Here is a 23,189-nt window from a genome sequence, read left to right as displayed (position 1 = left end):
GGGGCTGTGGGTCTCTCTGTTGGTCTTCCTCTGCAGGGTTGTTGTGAGGGAAAAGGTAAGTATTTGAGGGGGTGCCCAATTCGGATCCTGTGGGTGTCTAAGCCTAGTTCCCGCGTTGCCAGGGGATTGCCAGAGCTTTGAGGTCCCTGACTCCCTTCTCTTGGCTTTGGCTTAGATTTTGGTTCTTCTCTCCCCCCCCACCCAGAGACCCCTCCCCCAGGACTCCAGAGAAAACTTCTCTCCCCCCAAAAAATATGTTGCTTCCAATGCTATTGAACCCTATCCTGTATGATGCTTTCTATTTGGCACAAAACCCTTCTCCAAATGAGGAATCAGAAGGGAGGGTCTCTCCTCTACCCCACTTTCCAGGACGGAGGGAACTCCTCAAAGACCTTTTTACCTTTGGATCCCCCTCCCCTCCATGGTCATGCCTCTCTCCAAGGGTCCACCCTGCCCCCTTTTATCATAATAACCCCCCAAACTCCTGGGCCCCAAGGAATCTCCCGAGGAGGGGTAGGAAAGGAAAGAGGGAGAGGAAGCCTGACAAGCCCCTTGCCTTTCTTTGGGGGAGAAGAGGGGCTTCCTTCCTTCTTATAACCCCTCAAGGGCCCCCAGAAGACCCTCCAGCCATTCCTCTGAATGAATGAGGGCTCTCCCCACTTCTCTCCCTCCCTCAGAACAGACTGTGAAGGCAGCAATGGCTTCAGGGGCTGAGACTGTGCATACACAGATGCCCCCAAAGACCCCTCCTCAGCATGCGCAGGGATTGCCAAGGCCTAGATGCTGCTGCTTATTCTACTGGCGGTCTTTGCAGGAAATGAAGGTATGTGCCAGGGATTCAGCAGCCTCCCTTTCCTTCCCTCCTTTCTTCCTTTGAGGAGACAGCAATGGAGCCCAAGGTGCAGAGCTGGACTCAGGAGGGAAAGTCAGGAAAGGAAGGCTCTGATTTGGAAATAAAGCTCTCTCTGTGTATCCTGTATGTTTGTGTGTGTATATGTGTGTGTGTATTTGCCTCTGCTGTTCTTATGGCTGGGAATGGAGCGGAGGACTGAGGAGAGAAGAAAGGTTCAGTTTGGGCAAATTCAGAACTTCTTTGCATCAAAGAGTCCACTGTGTTGAAATAGCAAATAACTTTATTGAGAACACATAGAAATTCAGTGTTTAAGCCAGAACTGTCCACTCCAATCCAAACAATATATTAAAACCCCAAAACCTAAAATATCACCCTCTTTCAAACCTAGCCCCCACCTCCAGTTCCACAGTCTATGCCGCACAGGTAACAAGGCCCCTTCGCAATTTCCACAAACTAGCCCTTTCTTTGAATACCGACCTCAAACTTTCTTCAGCGAACATGCCACAAATTCCAAAAGCTATCATTCCCATAACTCATATATAACAAATCCCAGCCCCCCCAGCTACCTAAACTATACCACAACCCACAATTAACAAGCCAAAGTAATTATCTACATATACTATTACCAATAAAAACCCAAACTTAACAAAATACAACCTTAAAACATAGACAAATAGATAGACAAACCTTACAAGCAAAATCACAAGGGACTATTCTTAGCATAACTGGATTGAACATATATTTTTTGTATTCCTTAATGACAAAAATAACATTAGGTCACTACTGGGTTTTCTGTGGCTTCTCTCCTGTGTGGACTCTCTGATGTTTTACTAGGTCTGACCTCTGAGCAAAACATTTCCCACAATGCTGGCATTTGTGTGGCTTCTCTCCTGTGTGGACTCTCTGATGTCTCACTAAGACTGACTTCAAATAAAAACATTTCCCACAATGCTGGCATTTGTATGGCTTCTCTCCTGTGTGGACTCTCTGATGGGTCACTTGGACTGACTTCGTAGAAAAACATTTGCCACAATGCTGGCATTTGTATGGCTTCGCTCCTGTGTGGACTCTCTGATGTGTCACGAGGATTGACTTCCGAGAAAAACATTTGCCACAATCCTGGCATTTGTATGGCTTCTCTCCTGTGTGGACTCTCTGATGTGTCACTAGGTCTGACTTCTGAGAAAAACATTTCCCACAATGCTGGCATTTGTATGGCTTCTCTCCTGTGTGGACTCTCTGATGGATCACTTGGACTGACTTCGAAGAAAAACATTTCCCACAATGCTGGCATTTGTATGGCTTCTCTCCTGTGTGGACTCTCTGATGTATCACTAGGTATGACTTTGAATAAAAACATTTCCCACAATGCTGGCATTTGTATGTCTTATCTCCTGTGTGGACTCTCTGATGTGTCACTAGGTGTGACTTCTGAGAAAAACATTTCCCACAAGGCTGGCATTTGTATGGCTTCTCTCCTGTGTGGACTCTCTGATGTGTCACTAGGTCTGACTTCTGAGAAAAACATTTCCCACAATGCTGGCATTTGTATGGCTTCTCTCCAGTGTGGACTCTTTGATGTGTCACTAGGTGTGACTTCAAACAAAAACATTTCCCACAATGCTGGCATCTGTATGGCTTCTCTCCTGTGTGGACTCTCTGATGTATGACAAGGATGGACTTGTAAGCAAAATGTTTCCCACAATGCTGGCATTTATGTGACTTCTTTCCTCTGTGGACTCTCTCATGACTCAAGTGTTCTTCTGTAAAGAAAGACAAGCACAGATGAGATTGAAAATCAGAGTTAAGAGAGGAGGGTATTAACCCATGGTTTAGCCCTCATTCATCCCTCCTTATTAGAGATAAAATTAAGAAAGTTTCTGTGAGTAACTGAAGCATGACCCTGCTGTTTATGGCCCTAAATCCATGGAACGATTGTATATTTACTTATAAGAGTTAACAAAGAAGAGATTGGAGGGGGTCTACCTTAGGGGAATCACTAGAAGGAGATATTCAGACAAAGGACTGTTGAAAAAATATTCCATTAAACATGTGCAAAAATACTTTGATTGACAGGTGGCATCATATCCTGTGAGACTGCCATCGAATCCTAAGTCACAGCCCAAGGCATGATGGAAGCTAAATGCAGAGGTCCCTTCATGCTGTTTGGCACCAGGAGATGACTCACAACCAATACAGTATGCAGCTCTCATGCGGATTGGTGTGGATAGGATAGGAATTGTATGTACAAGGGATGTTGAAGATGATGGAATTCAGAGAGGAGAGCTTGCAAATATTTGTATTATTTTGCAACTCAAGATAGAGAACCTCTAAGGATTTAGATGAAACCAACTGTGTTTGTGACTTATTTTTAAGTGTGAAAAGTGGTCAGTGCATTCTATATATCTGGCTATTTACTTCCGTACTCTGCTATGTTATTGCTGAGCTGCATCTCAAAGTGTCACCCTCAATTTGTAGTGTACACTGGATTTTGAACACAATCGAAATTCAGAGCCAAGAAGGACTCGAGATGCTATGTGCTAATGATTTTTGTCTGAGATATTTGCACCAAGGACCCATTGCATTCAATTTGGTTTCAGACCATCCCCCCCCCCCCCCGCCAGAAACATTCTAAAGTGATTTAAACCTTTTTGAACACTCAGTTACATGGATCTGTAACTGGTTGACTGGCTGAACCCAATGATGGCTCCTTTTCATCCTGGAGAGAAGTGACCAGTGGGGTCCCACAGGGTTCTGTCCTGGGCCCAGTGCTATTCAAAATTTTTATCAATGACCTGGATGACAGAATTGAGGGTATACTTATCAAATTTGCAGATGACACCAAATAAGGAGGAGTAGCTAATACCTCCGAGGAATGGATCAAACTTCAGTATGACCTGAATAGACAAAGCTGGGCCAAAGCTAAAAAAATAAATTTCAACATAGGGAAATGTAAGGTACTGTACTCAGCCCGGAAAAATAAATGCACAGATATAGGATGGGTGACTCCTGGCTGAATGAAACTACATGTGAAAGGGATCTAGGAGTCCAAGTAGACCACAAGTTGAACATGAGTCAACAGTGTGATGCGGCAGGTACAAAGGCCAATACAGTTTTTGGCTGCATCAATAGAAGTATAGTGTCTAGAACAAGGGAAGTAATAGTGCCACTCTATTCTGCTTTGGTCAGAGCCCACCTGGAATACTGTGTCCAGTTCTAGACACCACAATTCAAAAAGGACAGAACAATGGAAGCAAGGCACAGGGAAAGAGGTTCAGCCTAAACATTAGGAAGAACTTCCTAACAGTAAGAACTATTCAACAGTGGAAAATACTCCCTCAGAGCATATTAGCGTCTCATTCTGGTTATTACTATTATTCCTTCTTTGAAGGGTTTTAAAGGTCTTTGAAGGACTTTAAACAAAGGCTGGGTTGCCATCTACTGGGTATTCTTTCAATGTGTTTCCTGCATGGCAACGGCTTGAACCAGATGGTCCTTGTGGTCTATTCCAACTCTATGATTCTAAAGTGGAATCATAGTGCCATGATAATGTAGTATGAAAGGGACCTCAGTCTTCATAGGAAAGGCAATGAATTCAGCTTCCTTACCCACAGAGGCCACATTCTCGTAATTCTCCATCATCACATCCTTGTACATAAGTCTCTGCTTCTTCGTCAACAGTTTCCATTCGTCCTCAGTGAAATATACTGCCACATCCGCAAAGGTCACCTGCAACAGAAAATAGCCCTCATCCAGAGAATGAGTAAGCAAAAGGGGAGGAAAGCACATGGTGCATCCAAATATTATTTGATCACTTTAGAATTCAGTCCAGGAAATAAACTTTAAATTCTGTCAGCAAGAAAAAAGCTACTGCCTTTGAGATCCAGTTTGTCTATAATCTTGTCAATATAATACATAATATAATTTAGGCCATGCCTGGGATATTGATGATGGATTAGGATACTGACTATCCCAACACATACAGTACATTTAGCCACCAAAGAATTATGGTGCATTTAGACATTTCTTGCCACATTTCTGAGACAAACGTCATTTTTAATAATGCTTCTGGGGAACACTCTGGGCTTGAGGGCCACTGGGCTCACCCCATATTTAGATCCAGAGATGTTCTTCCATAGCCCCAAACATTTCATAGATGGGAAAAGCAAGACACATGTGGACAAGCAACCCAGAAGGCAGTAAAGATGGCCAAAGTTGTTTCTGAGGAAGAACACACAAGCTAGGAAGGGCACAGCAGTTTGCTTTTGCTTCAGCCTCCTGGGAAGGGCCATATCCTGTCTCCTTCTTTCCTCTCCTCTCCCCACTTTTGAGTTGATGGGGTGCAGACTCCATTGCACTCAGGAACTGAAGTGAGCTGAGAAGGGGGAAGTGGGTGGAGGAGAGAGCAACCAGGACATTTTTAAAAGCCCCTGAAATAATGAGGTGACAGAGGATTAACCAGGACTGTCTCTGCCAAACTCCGAAAGTATTTTGCTTCCTTTCATAAATTGGCCCAGAAGTGACACAGATGAAGCTATTAGGATAGTGACTCACCAAAGAGCTGTTGTACTTTGGCAGCCTCTTTCTCTTTGAGCACAACTCCCTCCGCTTGGCCTCTGTGTCAGCCATCAGGTGGGCAGGGGGTCCTTGTGGCCCTGCACTTGGTCAATTCCAGAAAGAGAGGCCCAAAGCCGTGTCCAAGGAGGCCGAGATGAAGTTCCTGAGAGAAGGGACCAGGATTAGGAGTGGCTTGGCAAGAAACACTGCAGCACCCAAAGACACAAAGAACATCATCCTTCTGGTGACATACGCAGGTGACATATGCCTCCTTTGGGCCGATGCAGAGGTGGGCATCCCCTTCCTCCCTCTGCATCAAATAAAGCCCCCTGGACCTAGCATAGATTCACTGCAGCTCCCCTACAGAAGAGATACTCCATGCTTTCTTGGGTGGGGGATTAGGGGATGGGGAATTGGAGAGGGCCCTGGTTATGTCCCCGTAGCTAGATGTGAAATGGTTGCATCATTTGTTGAAACCTCCTGACCTCCCTAGTGATCCTCAGAGGAAGATGCCTTCATTTTGCTTCTCACTACATAAACACAGCTGCATGCTTCTTCAATACCTCACACCCAACACTATCACTAGGCATGGAATGGCCATATGGGATTGCTTCCACAATTCTATGGTAGGACCTGTGTCAGTGAATGGCCAGTTTTAGCCTGATCCCACTTGTAGCAACACTGGAGAATAGAGGCCCAATGTTTGTGAAGAATAATAATAAGGCTTGTGTTAAAACTATCCTCCCCATTTCTGATCCCTTTTAAAACCCATGTTCCCCAGAAGGAGTAGAGCTGTGTAATAACAAAACCCTCTCAGAAAAGAGACACAAATGGCACACAAAGGGACACACTTCCTTCCTTTTGGCCCAAGGAGCCTGGACTCCTTCTGACTCTGGAGCCTCAGGAGAGGAAAAGAGGCCTCTGTTCAACTGAGGTTTAGAGAAGGTTCCGGAACATTATTCCCCACAGTCACAAGCAGCACAAAATGTCTGCCAGAACACAAAATGGCAGCTGAAACACACAATGGCTGCTTCCGCCTAAGCACTTGGCAGTTAACATTTGAGGCCTTCAGGGGAGAGAGAGAGACTGAGGGGAAGAGAGGAAGGGAGTCCTGGAGGGAGGAGGCCTTGGGAGATAGAGAGCCTTCCTGAGATATTCGGGGTTCACTTCCTAACAAAGGGGTTTCTGGCCTCATAAAGGATTTGGGGCAAACTGGATCTGAAAGGCAGTAGTAGCCTTTTCTCTTGCCAATGGGACTTAAAGTGTATTTCCTGGACTGGATCTCCCAGCATCCACATGGCCAGAAAGAGGAGGATCCTGCCCTGCAGTAAGGCCCCTCCAATCCCTCTGAACGGGGGACTACAACTCCCACGTCTTCTTTCTTTCTTTCTTTCTTTCTTTCTTTCTTTCTTTCTTTCTACCTAGCTGCCTTGTGTTAGTGGTGTTACTGCTCTTGTTGTCGTTGTGTGCCTCCAAGTTGTTTCTAACGTATGGCAACCCTAAGGAAAGCCTGTTGCAGGGTTTTCTTGGCAAGATTTGTTCAGAAGTGGTTTTGCAAGTGCCTCCCTCTGAGGCTGAGAGAGTGTGACCTGCCTAAGGTCACTCAGTGAGTTTCCATGACCAAAAGGGCATTCGAACCCTGGGCTCCAGGGTCACAGTCCAATGCTCCAGCCACTAATCCACACTGTCTCTTTTTTCAGGCTTTGTTGTTTTTTGTGGAGTGGCCCGAATTCATTGCCGACTTCTGGGGAGCCTCTCCTGGGGTTTTCTTGGCAAGACTTGTTCAAAGGAGATTTGTCATTGCCTTCCCAGAGAAAACGGAGGTACTCGTGATAGGTTCCCCTGGTCCAGGAATGGCGGTCGTTCCACCTGTCCTGAACGGGGTCACGCTCCCTGTGAAGGACTCCGTGCGCAGTCTGGGGGTGCTTCTTGACTCGTCCCTTCGCCTGACTGCTCAGGTGAATGCAACGGTCAAGAGCACCTGTCATCAGCTTCGGCTTATTCGCCAGCTGCGCCCATACCTGGCCCAGAGGGACCTTGAAACTGTGGTACATGCCCTGGTAACCTCGAGACTGGATTTCTGCAATGTACTCTACATGGGGCAACCCTTATACCAAACCCGGAAGCTTCAAATGGTGCAGAACATGGCAGCCAGGCTGGTCACTGGTATGTCCAGGGCCAGCCATATAACACCGGTACTAAAAGATCTCCATTGGCTGCCTTTTCGCTTCTGGGCACAATATAAGGTGTTGGTGATGACCTATAAAGCCCTAAATGGCTTGGGCCCAGGATACCTGAAGGACCGCCTCTCCCCATACATTCCGCCCCGCACCTTCAGAACATCTGGGCAGCAACTACTTAGGGTCCCCGGGGCGAGGTTTGTCTCCACCACCAGGAGGACATTTTCCATCGCCGCCCCGGCCCTTTGGAACACGCTGCCCATAGAGCTCCGCTCAGCTACCTCCCTGGCCCAATTTAGACGGGATCTAAAGACCTTCCTGTTTGGGATTGCATTCCCTGACTAAAGTCCTTTAGGCCTCCTTCCTCCGCACTGGCAACGGGATTGGCTAACCTGGGGCTTTTTGTTTTTGTTTTTTATGTAACTGCTGTATGGTTTTAATGTTTATTGATTATTGTATTGTTTTTAACTTGCTGTAAACCGCCCTGATCTGTTGGAAGGGCGGTATATAAATAAAATTTTTATTATTTATTATTATTCCCTGAGGCTGAGAGAGTGTGGCTTCTTGCCCAAGGGACCCAGATGGTTTCATGGAGGAGTGGGGCACTAGACTCCGGCCTCCACAGTTGAAACCCAACACTCAAACCACTGCACCACACTGCCTCCCATTCCCATGTACAACTTGTGAAATAATTGCAGACTTATTTCTGTTCTTCATGTGTGTCTTCAAGTCATTTCTAACTTATGGTGACCCTAAGGCAACCTTATCATGGGGTTTCCTTGGCAGGTTTCTTCAGAGAGGGGTCTCCAATGCCATTGAGGCTGAGAGACTGTGACTTGCCAAGGGTCACCTAAGTCCAAAACACACTGCAGCAATAATCCAATCTGAGATTGCTTTAACTGCCCTGGTTCAGTGCTAGGTAATTCTGGGAAATGTAGTTTTGTGAGACATTGATCCTTCTCTGTCAGAGGGCTCTGGTGCCACAATAAGTCCCTCCCTCCCAACACTTTCGCATTTTCCCTTAAAACCAGCACAAAGCTGGCAGATGGAAAGAGGTTTTAAAGCAGCATTTAAATCTGCCATATTTGTTTTTAAAAGACTAAATGTCCCAAATGCTATTATCAGTTTTGTAGCTATTATTACAGAAAGACGTAGAGTGCAAACTCCTCAAGTAGCTTTATTTTCTGGAGTGAGATGGGCTTTTCCAACTGACTCACTGTGATGATCTCCGGTGGTCCAAGCAGCCAAACTGCGGCCCTGTAAATAATAATTATTATTAACAACAACAACAATTATTATTATTATTATTATTTTGTACCCCTCTCTTCAGCTAAAAGACTATCAGAGTGGATTACAAATTTTTAATTAAGACATTTAGACATTATGATTCTTAGCCCAGGAGACCCTTAACTTCCTCAAATCACACTGCCATCATCCAGTGAATTATAAAAGGGTTTCCCTTAAACTACACTGGGACCAGTTAAGGAACCTTATTTCTACTTCTTTACTGATCTTCCCAAGCATCAGCTGAGCCAAAACATGTGTAAAAGGAGCATCGAGTAGTAGATACTCCAAGGAGATATTTACTATAAATAACAAAATATAACTGAAATATAAGTCATACAAGATATTAAGAATCTTTAAGGTACAATATTTGTAAGTATATAATATTGAATTCATGGAAGCTTTTAAAACAAATAAATAAACCTAAGCGTCCAATTCTGAGACTAACTTCCAAGATCCGCTCTTTAACTCTCTCTCTCGATCTCCAACCGACACAATTCCCCCAACTGTCTCTTGGTCTCTCAGGCCTTATATCTCCTTCTCACGGAAGGTTCCAGAAGGACCTTCATCTTGCTCTCTGATTGGTCAAGGGAGCCTTCCATAGCAGTGATGTCATTCTGCATTTGCATAAACCTCCCTTTACTGCCTGAAGAAGACCTCCATTGACTGGAGCCCAGTCATTACACTTTCCCAAGGCAAGGCTTGCACCTATTTCCCAATGTTGTTCTTGGGGTCTGCCTTCCAGTTGTTTCCAGGTCTTATGGTGACCTTATGGGAGTCTCTGAAGGGGTTTTCTTGGCAGGTTCCTTCAGAGTGGGTTTCCCATGGCCATCCTCTGAGGCTGAGAGAGTGTGACTTGCCCAAGGCTTCAGTTCTTTTGGAAGCCTTTTTGCTTTATCTTCTAGAAGGCAGCTGAAGTGTTGCTTCTTGCTCTGAAGAATGAGAGGAACCTTCTGGCATCCAAAAGGCTAACATTTTCTGGAGTTATGTCTGATAATATGTATGTATGTATTATGTATACAAAGAACAATTACAATACACAAATCAGCTTCAATTTATCTACTCTGAATAACATACTGATGTTATGCAGAATAACATCTAAATAATGATAATGTAAAAACTAATTTCAGTTTATTACTATGAATAACCTACTAATGTAGGTAATACAGAATGACTTCTACAACAAATAATATAAACAAGGGCAATTGTGAGTACAGGTACACAAAGGCTTCAGTACAATGATAATACAGTGGAACTTCGCCATACGCTGTCTTGACATCACGGACTTCAGCGTACGCGCTCAAGCCGCGGGGCAGAAGGGGTGGCGCATCCCATTCAATTGAATGGGCATGCACGCCCGTTGCGCCCCATGCGCCGCCGCGCCGCCGTGTATGAGCCCCATTGTTTCCAATGGGGCTTGAGCATAGGCGGAATTCGCCATACGCAGAGGGATCCGGAACGGATCCCCCATGTAAGGTGAGGTTGCACTGTACACATAATTAAGAATGGGATACAACAAAACAATAAAAGGAACAATTACAAGACACAAACTGCCTCCAATATATCTGCTGTAGGTGACATGCTAAAATAGATGATGGCCTGTTACAGACTGCCAAAATAAAGCTGCTTCAGGTCTCTTTGGAGGTATGCTATTTAAATGATGCATGGGTCCTAAGAGTCCAGAGGTTGCACCAAAGCCACACTCCATTCCTAAGCACTGGAGTGCAGCTTTGGTGCAGCTTCTGGATTCTTAGGATGCATGCATAATTTAAACAGCATACCTCCAAAGAGACCCGAAGCAGCTTTATTTTGGCAGTCTCTAACAGGCCGATATGAAACTAAATAAGTGTTATTATCCCTGTCTTTGGGAATTGATGGAGGACGTTTCAAGACAAAAGGTCTTCCTCAGCCACAATGGAGCAGGCTGTTATCTGAGATACTCTCGTTCTTCCTCATTCAAAAAATGTGCCAGAGATGTATTTTGCAACCGATCTTCCTCTGCTTTCCTGCATGAAACTTGTCCTGGTTTTGAGATCTTTTGGGGAGGCCCTGGTTGCTGTCCCACGGACCTCTCAGGTGCATTTGGGGGGAAGGCAGGAGAGGGCTGCTTGGGGGCTGCTGTCAGGAGTTGGGACCCCTTCTTATTCTTGCCATTTTCATTAATATTCTGCTCCCCCCGATTTGGGACACAAGGCAGATTCTGACCCTTAAAACAACCGTTGTTTTTTGTTGTGTGTCTTAAAGTGGTTTCTGACTTATGGCGACGCTATCCTGGATTGTTCTTGGCAAGATTTGTTCAGAGGAGCTTTGCCATTGCCTTCCCTTGAGGCTGAGAGAGTGCGACTTCCCCAAGGTCACCCAGAAGGTTTCTTTTTTAAATCTTTATTGTATTAAAATACATATAACTTGAATAAATAGTACCTTACTCCCTGGAAAATGGGAAAAATGTATAGAGTATCAGACGGAAACTGTTGAAGACGGAAAAACAAAAAGGGCACCCTTTACCACTCTATGTAAACAGCTTTGATCTTTATGGAAAAGTGGTATATAAATAAAATTTATTATTATTATTATTATTATTATTATTATTATATGTGGTGGGGTTGTGAGGAAATTCAGAAATTTTGGGAAATGATTCATGAATCCATTCAACAGATACTCAAAATTAAATTCCCAATGAACCCAAAGTTGTCTCTTTTGAATATAACTTCGGTACTAAATTCAAAGAAGAAAACAAAATTTTGAGAATTTTACTTTATTTTGTGACGGCAGCTAGAACAGAAATAGCTAAATTATGGAAATCTGATAAGAGACCAACTTGGGGAAACTGGATGTGAAAGTAAATGAGTCCAGGGCATTGGATAGACTTTCATGTATAGCCCAAAATCATGATAAAGGCAGAAGAAAGGAGGAGCGGAAGAAAGTTTTGATAAAGTGGGGAAAAGAATGGGAATTAAACTTGTCGCTAGTGGAGGACTAATCAAAGTCCTCTCTTTTTACTGTTCTCAGTGGATTTGGGAGAATGAAATTTAAGAACCTTTAAGAATATTATGCTATGCATGTTATAAACTGAATATAAGCATATTCTGTTTCTTTTTGCTTTCTTATATAAATCCCAGGTCAACAGAGGATGATTGAATGAGTCACTGTGTATATTAAAAACAACAGAGAGAGATCCATACAATGAAATTGATGTGAACATCTGTATAAATATAGATTTCTTCAGTTGTTGTTAACCTTACAAAATAGTAAGAGAAGTAGACAAATTTTCTATGTAAAATCGAATGAAAAAATTTGCAGTGTCTTTCTTTTTTTACTTAAATTGTAAAGGAATAATTCACAGCTAGACATCATATTTCGGAGGGAGGTTTCAAGGCGAAGGACATTCAAATGGGCTCAGATTCAGAAGACGGAAAAGGAAGACTTAAGAGGGTCCCAAATGACCAGTCAAGACTCAGATTTGCTTTTACAAGCAATTTTTATTTGGATTATTTATTGGTCATGTTTTATGTATTTGGAAACTTAAATAAAGATGAATTTAAAAAATACATATAACTTATAACAAACAAATGAAGAACATTTAAATTACCAAACATACATAGGAATACCATATATACATATAATTCTAAATGCAAAATACATGGGAATAAACTTCCAAACCTAAAGCGACAGCTAGCTCCTTTCTTTAAATAATCCTCTTTCATCTCTGGCTAATTAGTCTTTACATCTTTTCTTGTTCTTACCTGCCCTCAAGTCGATTTAGACTCATGGCGACCCTATGGATGAGAGTCCATAATTCTCTATTTGTCTTCATACTTAACCTATACCAATTTTATTTTGAACTGGAATTATTCCCTCCCCTTTTCAATGTAAATCCTTTGTACATATTCCCCCAGATATTACCATTTCTTTCCACAATACACAGTAATCTTCATTACAAATTTGACTTTTATATAATCTTTATTATTTTCTGAGTCATAAAAATAGAAATAAATGATACAAATCCAGTATCCATAACATCACTGTCACAAATCTTTCCGTTTCCTTGGACCCACTTTCTGCTTTCTGTCTTCTTGGCCTTTCAAAGAGCTCACTTTCATAATATTATAACCGAACCCTGCTTTTAAACACAAATTTTATGCACAACTCTAAAACGTATGAACACAATATATCCCAATTGCTTACTGATAATATCAGTTTTCATTTATGTTCTTATCTATTGTCAAAATACCGTATGCATAACTTCGCAGTATTCGATTCCTTCTTTATCATGCTTTACTTTAAGCAGGAGACTCAAACTTTCTTCTACTGACCTATAATTAATCAGAGAATAAAGATACACATTTAAACAAATTTTTGAAGAACAAACTTTGTAGGTTCAATTCCAGTTAATTCAGACCTCAATGAGCTTCAGATTTCAGTTCCATCCTTTTGCCCTTTCCTCTTCTCTTTTTCCATATCCTAATTCTGAGCCCTACAAGAGAGTTTGTCCCGTTCCCTGTAATCATTAACTCTCTGCATCCAATTTTCCCGTCTTGGAGTCTCATCTGACTTCCATAACTTTGCTATTTCAGTTCTAGCTGCTGTTACAAGATATAATATAATCCTCCAATATTGTCTTTCGTCCTGTGGGCTTTAAATTGAAGTTATATTGAGTAAGTACAACTTAGGGCTCAATGGGAATTTTATTCCCAATATCTGCTGTATTGAGTCATGTACTTTCTTCTAAAATGTCTGAATTTCCCTGCAATGCCACCATATATGATAGATGTTTCTCTTTTCACAATCACACCCCCAACAATTCCCCTGTGCTAATTTATAAGGGTTTTTTTAGCTTCCATGGGGTGTAATATCACCTGTTCATTATTTTCCTGTGATTCTCTTTTAGATCCTGCTCTACTGTAAATTTATTTGTTCTATTCCAGGCGTTTTGCCATTCTTCCATTTCAATTTTGCATCCCATATCCTGCGCCCATTTCCCCATATACTCTTTTACAGTCTCCTGTTCCATATTCCTGCTCAACAGTAGTTTGTGTCATTTGGATATCTTTTTATTGGCGGGTTATAGACCGCCATTTGGGACGTCCGCAGGACGTCCCATTTTAAAAAAGGGGCGTCTCTTCTAGACGCCCCTGGGTCTAATACAGACTCTGTCCATACAATATGGTGCCGGCCATTCCACACGGCCGGCGCCATCTTTACGTATCGAATGCTGTGCATCCGAACGTGTCGCGGCACCTGTGATGTCGCGAATGCACCCCTGGCGCCTCGCGACGTCACAGAGGCGCCGCAGAAAGAAGCTCCGTTTTGGAGCTTCTTTTTTGCTCCGTAAGGGAGCTGCGCGGTGTGGCTGCGATGGCTCCCTTACGGAGCAAACGGCGGCGGCAGCAGACCGCCTCAAAGCGGCGGTCTATAACCCACCATTATCAGGTTGCCAGAACAAATCATCCAATCCGTTTAGTCTAGCTTCGATCCCTATTGTTTTGTTGTCTACTAGAAATCTTTGTTTTAGCTGGTAGGAATTAAACCACTGTATATTATGTCCATCCTTGTTAATATCTTCCCTAGATCTTATCGACCAATTCCCTGATTGATCCTTCTTAAGCCAATGCTTGTAAGTGAGCCAATTACTGATGCTTATCCATCTACCGAAGAGTGCCTCTGAAGTGGTAACTTAAAATAAAATGTCTTTTTAATCTTGTTCCAAGTGAGTAGTAAAGATTTCCTCATTGGATGATTATTGAAATCTTTATTCATCCCCAGCTTCTCATAACATAAGAAGGCATGCCAACCAAATCTTAACTGCACATCCTCTAGATCAAGCATTTCTTTGTCCTCTGATTTAATCCAGTTTTGGATCCAAATTAGATTACATGCCCAATAATATAATCTGAAGTCTGGGAGCGAATAGCCCTCTCTCTGTAGCATCTTTGAGCTCCTCCCATTTAATCCAAGGTTTGTGTCCTTTCGATATGAATCTTTTTAGCTCGGCTTCCCAACCTTTAAATATCTTATCCTTAATCTCTATTGGCAAATTTTGTAGCAGAAACATAATTTTCTGTAGAACTGCCATTTTGATGACGGCAATTCTGCCTAGTAGTGAAAGATTTAACCAGCTCCATCTCCTTAAATGTTCTCTTATGTCTTTCCATACCCCTAAATAATTATTGTCTTTAGAGATCCAAATTCCTAAGCACCTCAGTTTCTTTCCTACTTGGAAGCCCGGTTTCCTCTTTCATTCCTCTACCTCTTCTCCAGTCATATTTTTAGTTATCAACACTGTCTTCTCTTCATTGATTTTCAGTCCTGTGAATCTGCCGAATTTGTTCAGCTCCTGTAGCAGCGGTTCTCTGCCCCGATTTGGGTCCTCCAAAACTGTTACCACGTCATCCGCAAACGCTCTTATCTTGGTTTCCTTTCCTTTCCTGTTAATCCCTTTTATATTTGGATTACCTTTAACAGAGGAAATCAAGATTTCTATCACTTCTAAGAATAAGAGCGGTGATATCGGGCATCCTTGCCTTGTGCCCTTATTTACCATACATTCTTGGGATCTTTCTCCGTTGATAATTAAGCTCTTTGCCGATTATATATTTGCCTTATTGTCTCCCATTTCCATACTTTTTACCACTTCTATCAAAAAATCCCATCTCACGCCGTCGAAGGCTTTCTCCGTGTCAATAGCAATTAGGACACATTTTTTCTCATTATTTACCTGGTAAAATTCAAGACGATTTATAATCGTTCTGATATTGTTCCTAATCTGTCTGCCCGGTAAAAAACCGTTTTGCTCCTTCCCAATTGTTGAATTCAAAATTCCCTTCAGTCTGCTGGCAAGTATTTGTGTGAATATCATATAATCAGTGTTCAGCAAACTTATTGGTCTATAATTAGTCATTAACAAGCTGTCCTTTCCTTCTTTAGGAATTAAAGAGATACTCGCTAGCTCCCATGAGTCTGGAATCCCCTCTGCATTAATAGGATTAAACCATTTATATAGTGGATCCACTGGTTCCCCTTGAAATATTTTATAATATCTAGCTGTAGATCCATCCACTCCAGGGTATTTCCCCTCTTTATCATCTTCTTATCTTCCCTCCGTCTATGGGGCCTGAAAAGGGAGGGGGCTACCTTTCCTGGGGAGGGCATGGTCTAGATCCTCCCTGTCTATGGGGCTTCAAAAGAAGGCTCCAGGGCAGAGGAGAATGTGGCCCAATAGAGGGACCCTAACATTTCCCCAAATGAGCACATTCTCCGTCTCTCTGTCCAGAGGCAGAGTCCTCTTTTCCAAAATGTCAGCTGAGGGATTCCTATCTAAATGCCCCCTGTCTTTCAGCAGCCCCCTTTATGCCATCTCTTCCCTTGGCACTTTCTTTCTTTCCTTCATTTAACCTCCATCCCTTCAATGAAGGGGACTTTCAGGCAAAGAACTAACAATGGCTTCCATGTCCTTTCTGCATGTTCCCAGAGGAGGATCACTGATCTTTGCAGGGTTGTTGTGAAGGGTAACTAAAGGATGTGTGTGTGTGTGGGGACTAATTCAGATCCTGTGGGCCTCTAAGCCTAGTTGCCAGGGGGGGTATCCCTCTCCCCAGAAGGGGCTTTGAGCTCCCTCCGTCTGCCTGTTCTTGGCTTTGGTCTAAATCTGGGCTCTTCTCTCCTCCACAGACAGAGCCCCCTTCCCCCAGGGAAAACCCCTTCCCCCCAGAAAGCTGTTGTTTCAAATGCTATTGAAGCCTATGCTATCTGATGCTTTTTATTTGTCACAAAAGTCTTTTGACTGGGAGCCTCCCCTCTTCCCAGAGATGAAGAGGGTGCCCCCATTGGAAGACCATAGAGGGAGGCTTGCCAGCCCTTATCTCCCCCCAAATGAGGAAGGAAGGGAGAGTCTCTCCTCTGCCCCACTTTCCAGGAGGGAGGGGCTCCTTAAAGCCCTTTTTACATCTTAAGGACCCTGCCCCCTCCCCCCATGGCCATGCCTCTCCTCAAGTGCCCCCTGCCCCCTTTTTCTCATACATTTCTCTACCCCACTTCCATCTCTTCCTCCCTCTGAACAGACTGTGAGGGCAGCAATGGCTTCAGGGCCTGAGACTGAGCATGTGCACATGCCCCAAAGGCCCCTCCTGAGCATGCGCAGGGATCACCAGGGCCTTGCTGCTGCTGCTGAGGCTTATTCTGTTGACAGCCTTTGTGGAAAGGGAAGGAGTGCACCCTTCTTTCCTTTCTTCCTTCCTTTGAGGAGACTTGGAGGATGCCAGAATGGAGCCCAAGGAGGAGCTGGACTCAGGAGGAAAAGGGAAGGAAGGAAGGCTCTGCTTTGTACATAGAGCTCTATCTGTCTGTTTGGTATGTGTTTGTGTGTGTTTGCCTCTTTTCTGCTTATGGCTGGGAATGGAGCTGAGGACTGATGAGAGAAAAAAGTGTATTTTGTGTAAATTCAGAACTTCTGTACAACAAAGAGTCCAACACATTGAAACAACAAATAACTTTATTGAGAAAACATCAGAAATTCAGTGTTTAAACCAGAACTGCCCTCCCCAAGACAAAGAATACATTGAAACCCCAACACCTAAAACCCACCCTCTTCCAATCCTAGCCTCCACCTCCACAGTCGCACAGTCTATGCCCCAAAGGGAACAACACCCCTTTGCCATTCCCAGAAACTAGACCCCTTTCTGTTAATACCTGCCCCCACCTTTCTTCAGACAACATCCCAAACTTTCCAAAAGCTATCATTCCCATAACTATTCTAGCCAGTTGTAAAAAAAAATCCCAGCACCCCCATCTAGCTGACCTATGCCATGACCCATAATCCCCAGCCAAGTTTATAACCTGAAGCAATTATCTACACTAATAGCAATTAAACTTAACAAACTATAACTTTAAAACAGAAACAAACATATAGACAGACAAACGTAACACACAAAATCACAAGGGCATTTCTTTGCATTATTGGATTGAAAATATCCTTTTTGTATTTCTTATTGACAAAAACAATGTTAGTTTACTGCTGAGATTGGAGCGGCTTCTCTCCTGTGTGGACCCTCTGATGTCTCACTAGGTCTGACTGTGAAGAAGAACATTTCCCACAATGCTGACATTTGTATGGCTTCTCTCCTATGTGGATTCTCTGATGCATGACAAGGACTGATTTGTAGGCATACCTTTTCCCACAATGCTGACATTTGTATGGCTTCTCTCCTGTGTGGACTCTCTGATGTCTCACTAGGCTTGAGTTCTGAGAGAAACATTTCCCACAATGCTGGCATTTGTATGGCTTCTCTCCTGTGTGGATTCTCTGATGTGCCAATAGGTATGACTTGGAAGAAAAACATTTCCCACAATGCTGGCATTTGTATGGCTTCTCTCCTATGTGGATTCTCTGATGCATGACAAGGACTGATTTGTAGGCATACCTTTTCCCACAATGCTGACATTTGTATGGCTTCTCTCCTGTGTGGAGTCTCTGATGTCTCACTAGGTCTGACTTTGAAGAAGAACATTTCCCACAATGCTGGCATTTGTATGGCTTCTCTCCTGTGTGGACTCTCTGATGTCTCACTAGGTGTGACTTCTCAGAAAAACATTTCCCACAACGCTGGCATTTGTATGGCTTCTCTCCTGTGTGGACTCTCTGATGTATCACTAGGTGTGGCTGCCGAGAAAAACATTTCCCACAATGCTGGCATTTGTATGGCTTCTCTCCTGTGTGGACTCTCTGATGTTTCACTAGGTCTGACTTCTGAGAGAAACATTTCCCACAATCCTGGCATTTGTATGGCTTCTCTCCTGTGTGGACTCTCTGATGTCTCACTAGCTCTGACTTTGAAGAAAAACCTTTCTTGCAATGCTGGCATTTGTATGGCTTCTCTCCTGTGTGGACTCTCTCATGACTCACAAGTTCTTCTGTAAAGAAGGACAATCGCAGTCAAGAATGAATATCAGAATTAAGAGAGGAGGGTGTTACCCCAATTTTTAGCCCTTGTTGAACCCTCCCTATTTGATATTAAATTAATAAAGTTGCTGAGAGTGACCTGAGCATGACACTATTGCAGATGTCCCCAAATCCATGGAACAATTGTATCCCTACAGACAGGAGCAAAAAAGAGATTGTAGTAGAACTGCCTTAAGGGAATTGGTCGAAGCCGATAGTCAAAGGGTTGTTGAAAAAATATTCCATTAAACATGATTTAAAATATTTTGATTGACAAGTGGCATCATTTCCTGTGAGACTGCCATAGAGTACTGAGTCAGAGCCCAAAGCATGATGCAATCTAACTGCAGAGGTCACTTCATGCTGTTTGGCACCAGGAGATGACTCACAACCAATACAGTATACAGCTCACATGCGGATTGCTGTGGACTGGATTGGAGTTGTGTGTACAAGAGATGGTGAAGTTGATGGAAGTCAGAGAGCTTGCAAAGATTTGTATTATTTTGCAACTCAGGATAGAGAACCTCCAAGGACTTGGGTGAAATCAACTGTGTCTGTGAGTTACTTTTAAGTCTGGACAGTAGTCAGTGCATTGCCAAAACCTATATCTGGATATTTGTTTCCATACTCTGCTATGTTATTGTTGAGCTGCACCTGGAAGTGTTGCTTTCAGATCACGCTGTACATTGGCTTATGAACAGGACTGGAATTCAGAGCCAAGAAGGACCTGAGAGCCAGTGTGCTAATCCCTTTTGTCTGAGGTATTTGCATCAAACATCCATTGCATTCAGTTTGGATTCAGACAATTCTTTTCCCACCCAGGAAACATACTAAAGTGATTTAAACCATTTTGAACCCTCAGTCTCTGTCCGTAAGCAACGATTTCAGTATAAATGTCTGCCCTGATATTTACTGTTCTTCGGCATCAGTCCCGTTGCAGAGAGATTTACATGGCTAAGCGCCTCAATATACTCAAAAAACCCACTTTCCATTCCCTTGCAGGACCCTCAGCAATTCGAATCAAGAACATTCTAGGAAATGTATTACCATTAGTATAGCTTTACATTATTCACCAATCCCACCTTTGTTACTTACCTTTTGTGTGTATGTATGAATGCTTGTGTGTGTGTGTGTGTGTGCGTGCGCATGTATGTATTTTGCTTTTCCTTAAATAAAACATAAAAACCCATTTGAAATGCCTCTGGAATTATGTGAGATTGCGTGCCTGGTATAGTTGGGCTGACCTCCAAGGTCACTGTTGCCTGAACAAAATTATGTCTCTTCTTTGAGCTAAGTACCAAATCCCCCCCCCCCCAAAAAAAGCATAGCACTTGCAAGTGTCCACCCCAGACTCCATCATTTTGGGTAACAAAGGGCCTCTGGAACCAAAAATGCAGCTAAGCAAGCTCTGGTTGGAAAATAAAAGTGCTTTTTCTCTAATTGTGTCCTCCTTTCCTTCCTTCCGAAATATTACTCATAATTGCTAAATAAAACTACTTAATATGTCTGAAAACAAGGACCTGATCCGGTTCTCATTAGTTCACTGAAACCAGTTCTGAAAATCTGTCAGAACTGCCTCCCAATTCCCAAGGCCCCTCTCCTGGCCCTTCCCAGGGGTCCCTTCCTCTCCGCACAGAGCTAGGCGATCCTGGCTTTGCTCCTGCCTTCCCCTCCTGGCTCCCAGAGGCCTGATCCCCTTCCCCTCTGCTCTCTAACCTTCCTTCTTGCCCATCAGCATCTCATTTTCAGCATCTCTTCCCTGCCTTTCAATTTTTCACTTTCCGTCTGTCTCTTTATCACCGACATATACCCACAGTGTGATGCATAAAAGGGACACTTTGAGGCCCATCTGTTGAGAAAGGCGGGATAATCAATATACAAATAATTCATTGGCAAAGGCAGAGCAAAGGAGCTGGGACCTGGACTCCAATTTTGGTGAGGGTGAAGTGCCAGGGAGCAGCCTTAAAACAGCCTTAAAACATTTATAAGACAGGCATGGACTACTGATGGGGTTTGGAGGAGTTCTCAGGGGCAACCCTACATTGTATTGCCTGGGGGGGGGGGGGGGCAGAATGAAACAATATTTTGCTCCTCAGAATCCCATAGCATCCCTTTTGGGAAGTGGAGGCCATTTTGCCACTGCAGGCCCAAGAGAGGTCTTTCCCCCAAGAAGACTCTCCAGAGCTTTAAAAGAAAACTTGCTCAGGGGTGTGCTGAGTACCATTTGGGTGTGAAAAGCATTAATCTCAATGGCTTCTTTCCACAAAATCCTAGAATAGGCAGTTTAGGATGGGGTATTTAGAATCCGTAGAAACTGGAGAGCAATAATGCCTTTCTGAACTACAGATTCAAATATTTACAATATGTTGCTATCACAATTAAACTACGTATGAAAGGGATCTAGGATTCCAAGTAGACCACAAGTTGAACATGGGCCAACAGTGTGATGCAGCAGCTACAAAGGCCCATGTGATTCTAGGGTGCATCATTACAAGAATAGTTTCTAGATCAAGGGAAGTAATAGTGCCACTGTATTCTGCTTTGGTCAGACCTCGCTTGGAATAATCCTGTGTCCAGTTCTGGGGCCCACAATTCAAAAAGGATGTTGACAAATTGGAGCATGTCCAAAAGAGGGTAACCAAAGTGGTGAAGGGTCTGGAAACCATCAAGCTCTATGAGGAGCAGCTTAGAGAGCTGGTTATGTTTATCCTGGAGAAAAGAAGATAAAGAGTGGATATGATATCCAAGTTTAAATATTTGAGAGGGTGTTATTTTGCGCAAGGAGCAGGCTTGCTTTTTTCTGCTACAGGGAAAAGGAGACACCACAACAGATGCAAGCCACAGGGAAAGGGGTTCCACCTAAACATTAGGAGGAACTTTGTGACAGTAAGAGCTCTTTGACAGTGGAATATACTCCCTTAGTTTGGTGGAGTCCTCTTCTTTGGATGTCTTTAAAGAGAGGCTGGATGGCCATCTCTTGGGAGTGATTTGAATGTGTATTCCTGCATGGCAGAAGGGGGTTGAACTGGATGGCCCTTGTGGTCTATTCCAACTCTATGAGTCTATAATTCTAGTGGAACCATAGCGGCATAATAATATGGTATGAAAGGGCCCTCACTCTTTGTAGAAAGAGCAATGGATTCAGGTTCCTTACCTACAGAAGCCACATTCTCATAATTGTCCATCATAACATAATTGTACAGAAGTTTCTGTTTCGTTGTCAACAGATTCCATTCATCCTCAGAGAAATATACTGCCACATCTGCAAAGGTCACCTGAAATAGAAAATAGCCCTCATCCAGAGAGTGATTAAGCAAAATGGGAGGAAAGCACATGTTGCATCCCAAATATTATTTCATCACTTCAGAATTCAGTCCAGGAAATAAACTTTAAATTCTGTTAGCAAGCAAAAAGCTACTGCCTTTGAGATCAGTTTGTTTCGAATCATTTCAATATAATATACACTATAACAAACAATATAATTTAGGCCATGGCTGGGATACAGTTCTGGGGAGCACTCTGGACTTCAGGGCCACTGGGCCCACCCTCAGTTTAGATCCAGAGGTGGTCTCCCATATCCCCAACATTTCACAGACAGGAAAAGCAAGGCACATGTGGACAAGCAACACCAGAAGGTGGTGAGGATGGCCAAAGTTGTTTAGGAGGAAGATCACACAAGCTAGGAAGGGCACAACAGTTTGCTTTTGCCACAGCCTCCTGGCAAGGGAAGACCCTTGCAACTTATCTCCTCTCCTGTCCCCCTTTTTGAGTTGATGGGGTGCAAACTCCTTGGAAGTCATTTTGCAGCAACCCGAAACAGCTGAGAAGAAGGGGGAAAGTGGGAGGAGGGGAGAGAAACTGGGGCATTTTTAAAATCCCCTGAAAAAGTGGGGTGACATAGGATTAACCAGGACTTTCTCTGCCAAACTGGGACAATATGTTCTCCACTTGCTTTCATCAGCTGGCCCAGCAGTGACACAAATGAAACTAATAGGATGGCAACTCACCAAAGAGTTGTACTTGGACAGCCTCTTTCTCTTGGAGCCCAACTTTCTCCGCCTGGCCTCTGTGTTGGCCATTAGGTGGGCAAGGGGGAGGTTGTCCTGGTGGTCTCTTCCAGTAAAATATGGCCCAAAGCTGTGTACAAGGAGACCAAGATGAAGTTCCTGAGAAAAGAGACTAGGGTTAGGCTTGGTTTGGCAAGAAATCCTGCACCACTCAAAGACAAAGAGAACAGCATGCTGCTGGTGAGATACGCAGGTGACATATGCCTTTGATCCAAAGCAGAGGTGGGTGTCTCTTTCCTCCCTCTGCACCAAACACAGCCCAATGGGCCTAGCATAGATTCACTGCAACTCCCCTACACAACAGATACTCCATG

General features: G+C 43.5%; 1 protein-coding gene across 1 annotated transcript; it reads right to left on the bottom strand.

Moving 5' to 3' along the window:
• Positions 1-1,569: 1,569 nt before the first annotated feature.
• On the bottom strand, positions 1,570-18,957 carry LOC149282421 (uncharacterized). Its single transcript, XM_089498227.1, has 3 exons — positions 18,909-18,957; positions 17,996-18,780; positions 1,570-2,419 (listed from the first exon to the last, which is right to left on the bottom strand). The coding sequence occupies exons 1-3, from the start codon at positions 18,943-18,945 to the stop codon at positions 1,634-1,636; spliced, it is 1,608 nt and encodes a 535-aa protein (XP_089354353.1). The 5' UTR covers positions 18,946-18,957; the 3' UTR covers positions 1,570-1,633.
• Between the last annotated feature and the right edge of the window lie 4,232 nt (positions 18,958-23,189).

This window comes from Sceloporus occidentalis, unplaced genomic scaffold (assembly GCF_023333645.1).
Source record: "Sceloporus occidentalis isolate IW3139 unplaced genomic scaffold, rSceOcc1.0.p SCAF_114, whole genome shotgun sequence".
Lineage (NCBI taxonomy): Eukaryota > Metazoa > Chordata > Lepidosauria > Squamata > Phrynosomatidae > Sceloporus > Sceloporus occidentalis.
Note: the sequence above shows the minus strand (reverse complement) of the source record. Positions and strands in the feature narration are given on the sequence as shown.

Excerpts from the sequence above, each read along its gene's own strand:
- LOC149282421 (XM_089498227.1), bottom strand. The coding sequence starts at position 18,945 with ATGGATTTGGGGACATCTGCAATAGTGTCATGCTCAG. Across the intron at positions 18,781-18,908 it reads TGCAATAGTGTCATGCTCAG|AAGAACTTGTGAGTCATGAG; the intron begins GTCACTCTCAGC and ends CCTTCTTTACAG. Across the intron at positions 2,420-17,995 it reads TCATGCATCAGAGAATCCAC|ACTGGAGAGAAGCCATACAA; the intron begins ATAGGAGAGAAG and ends CAAAGAGTCCAC.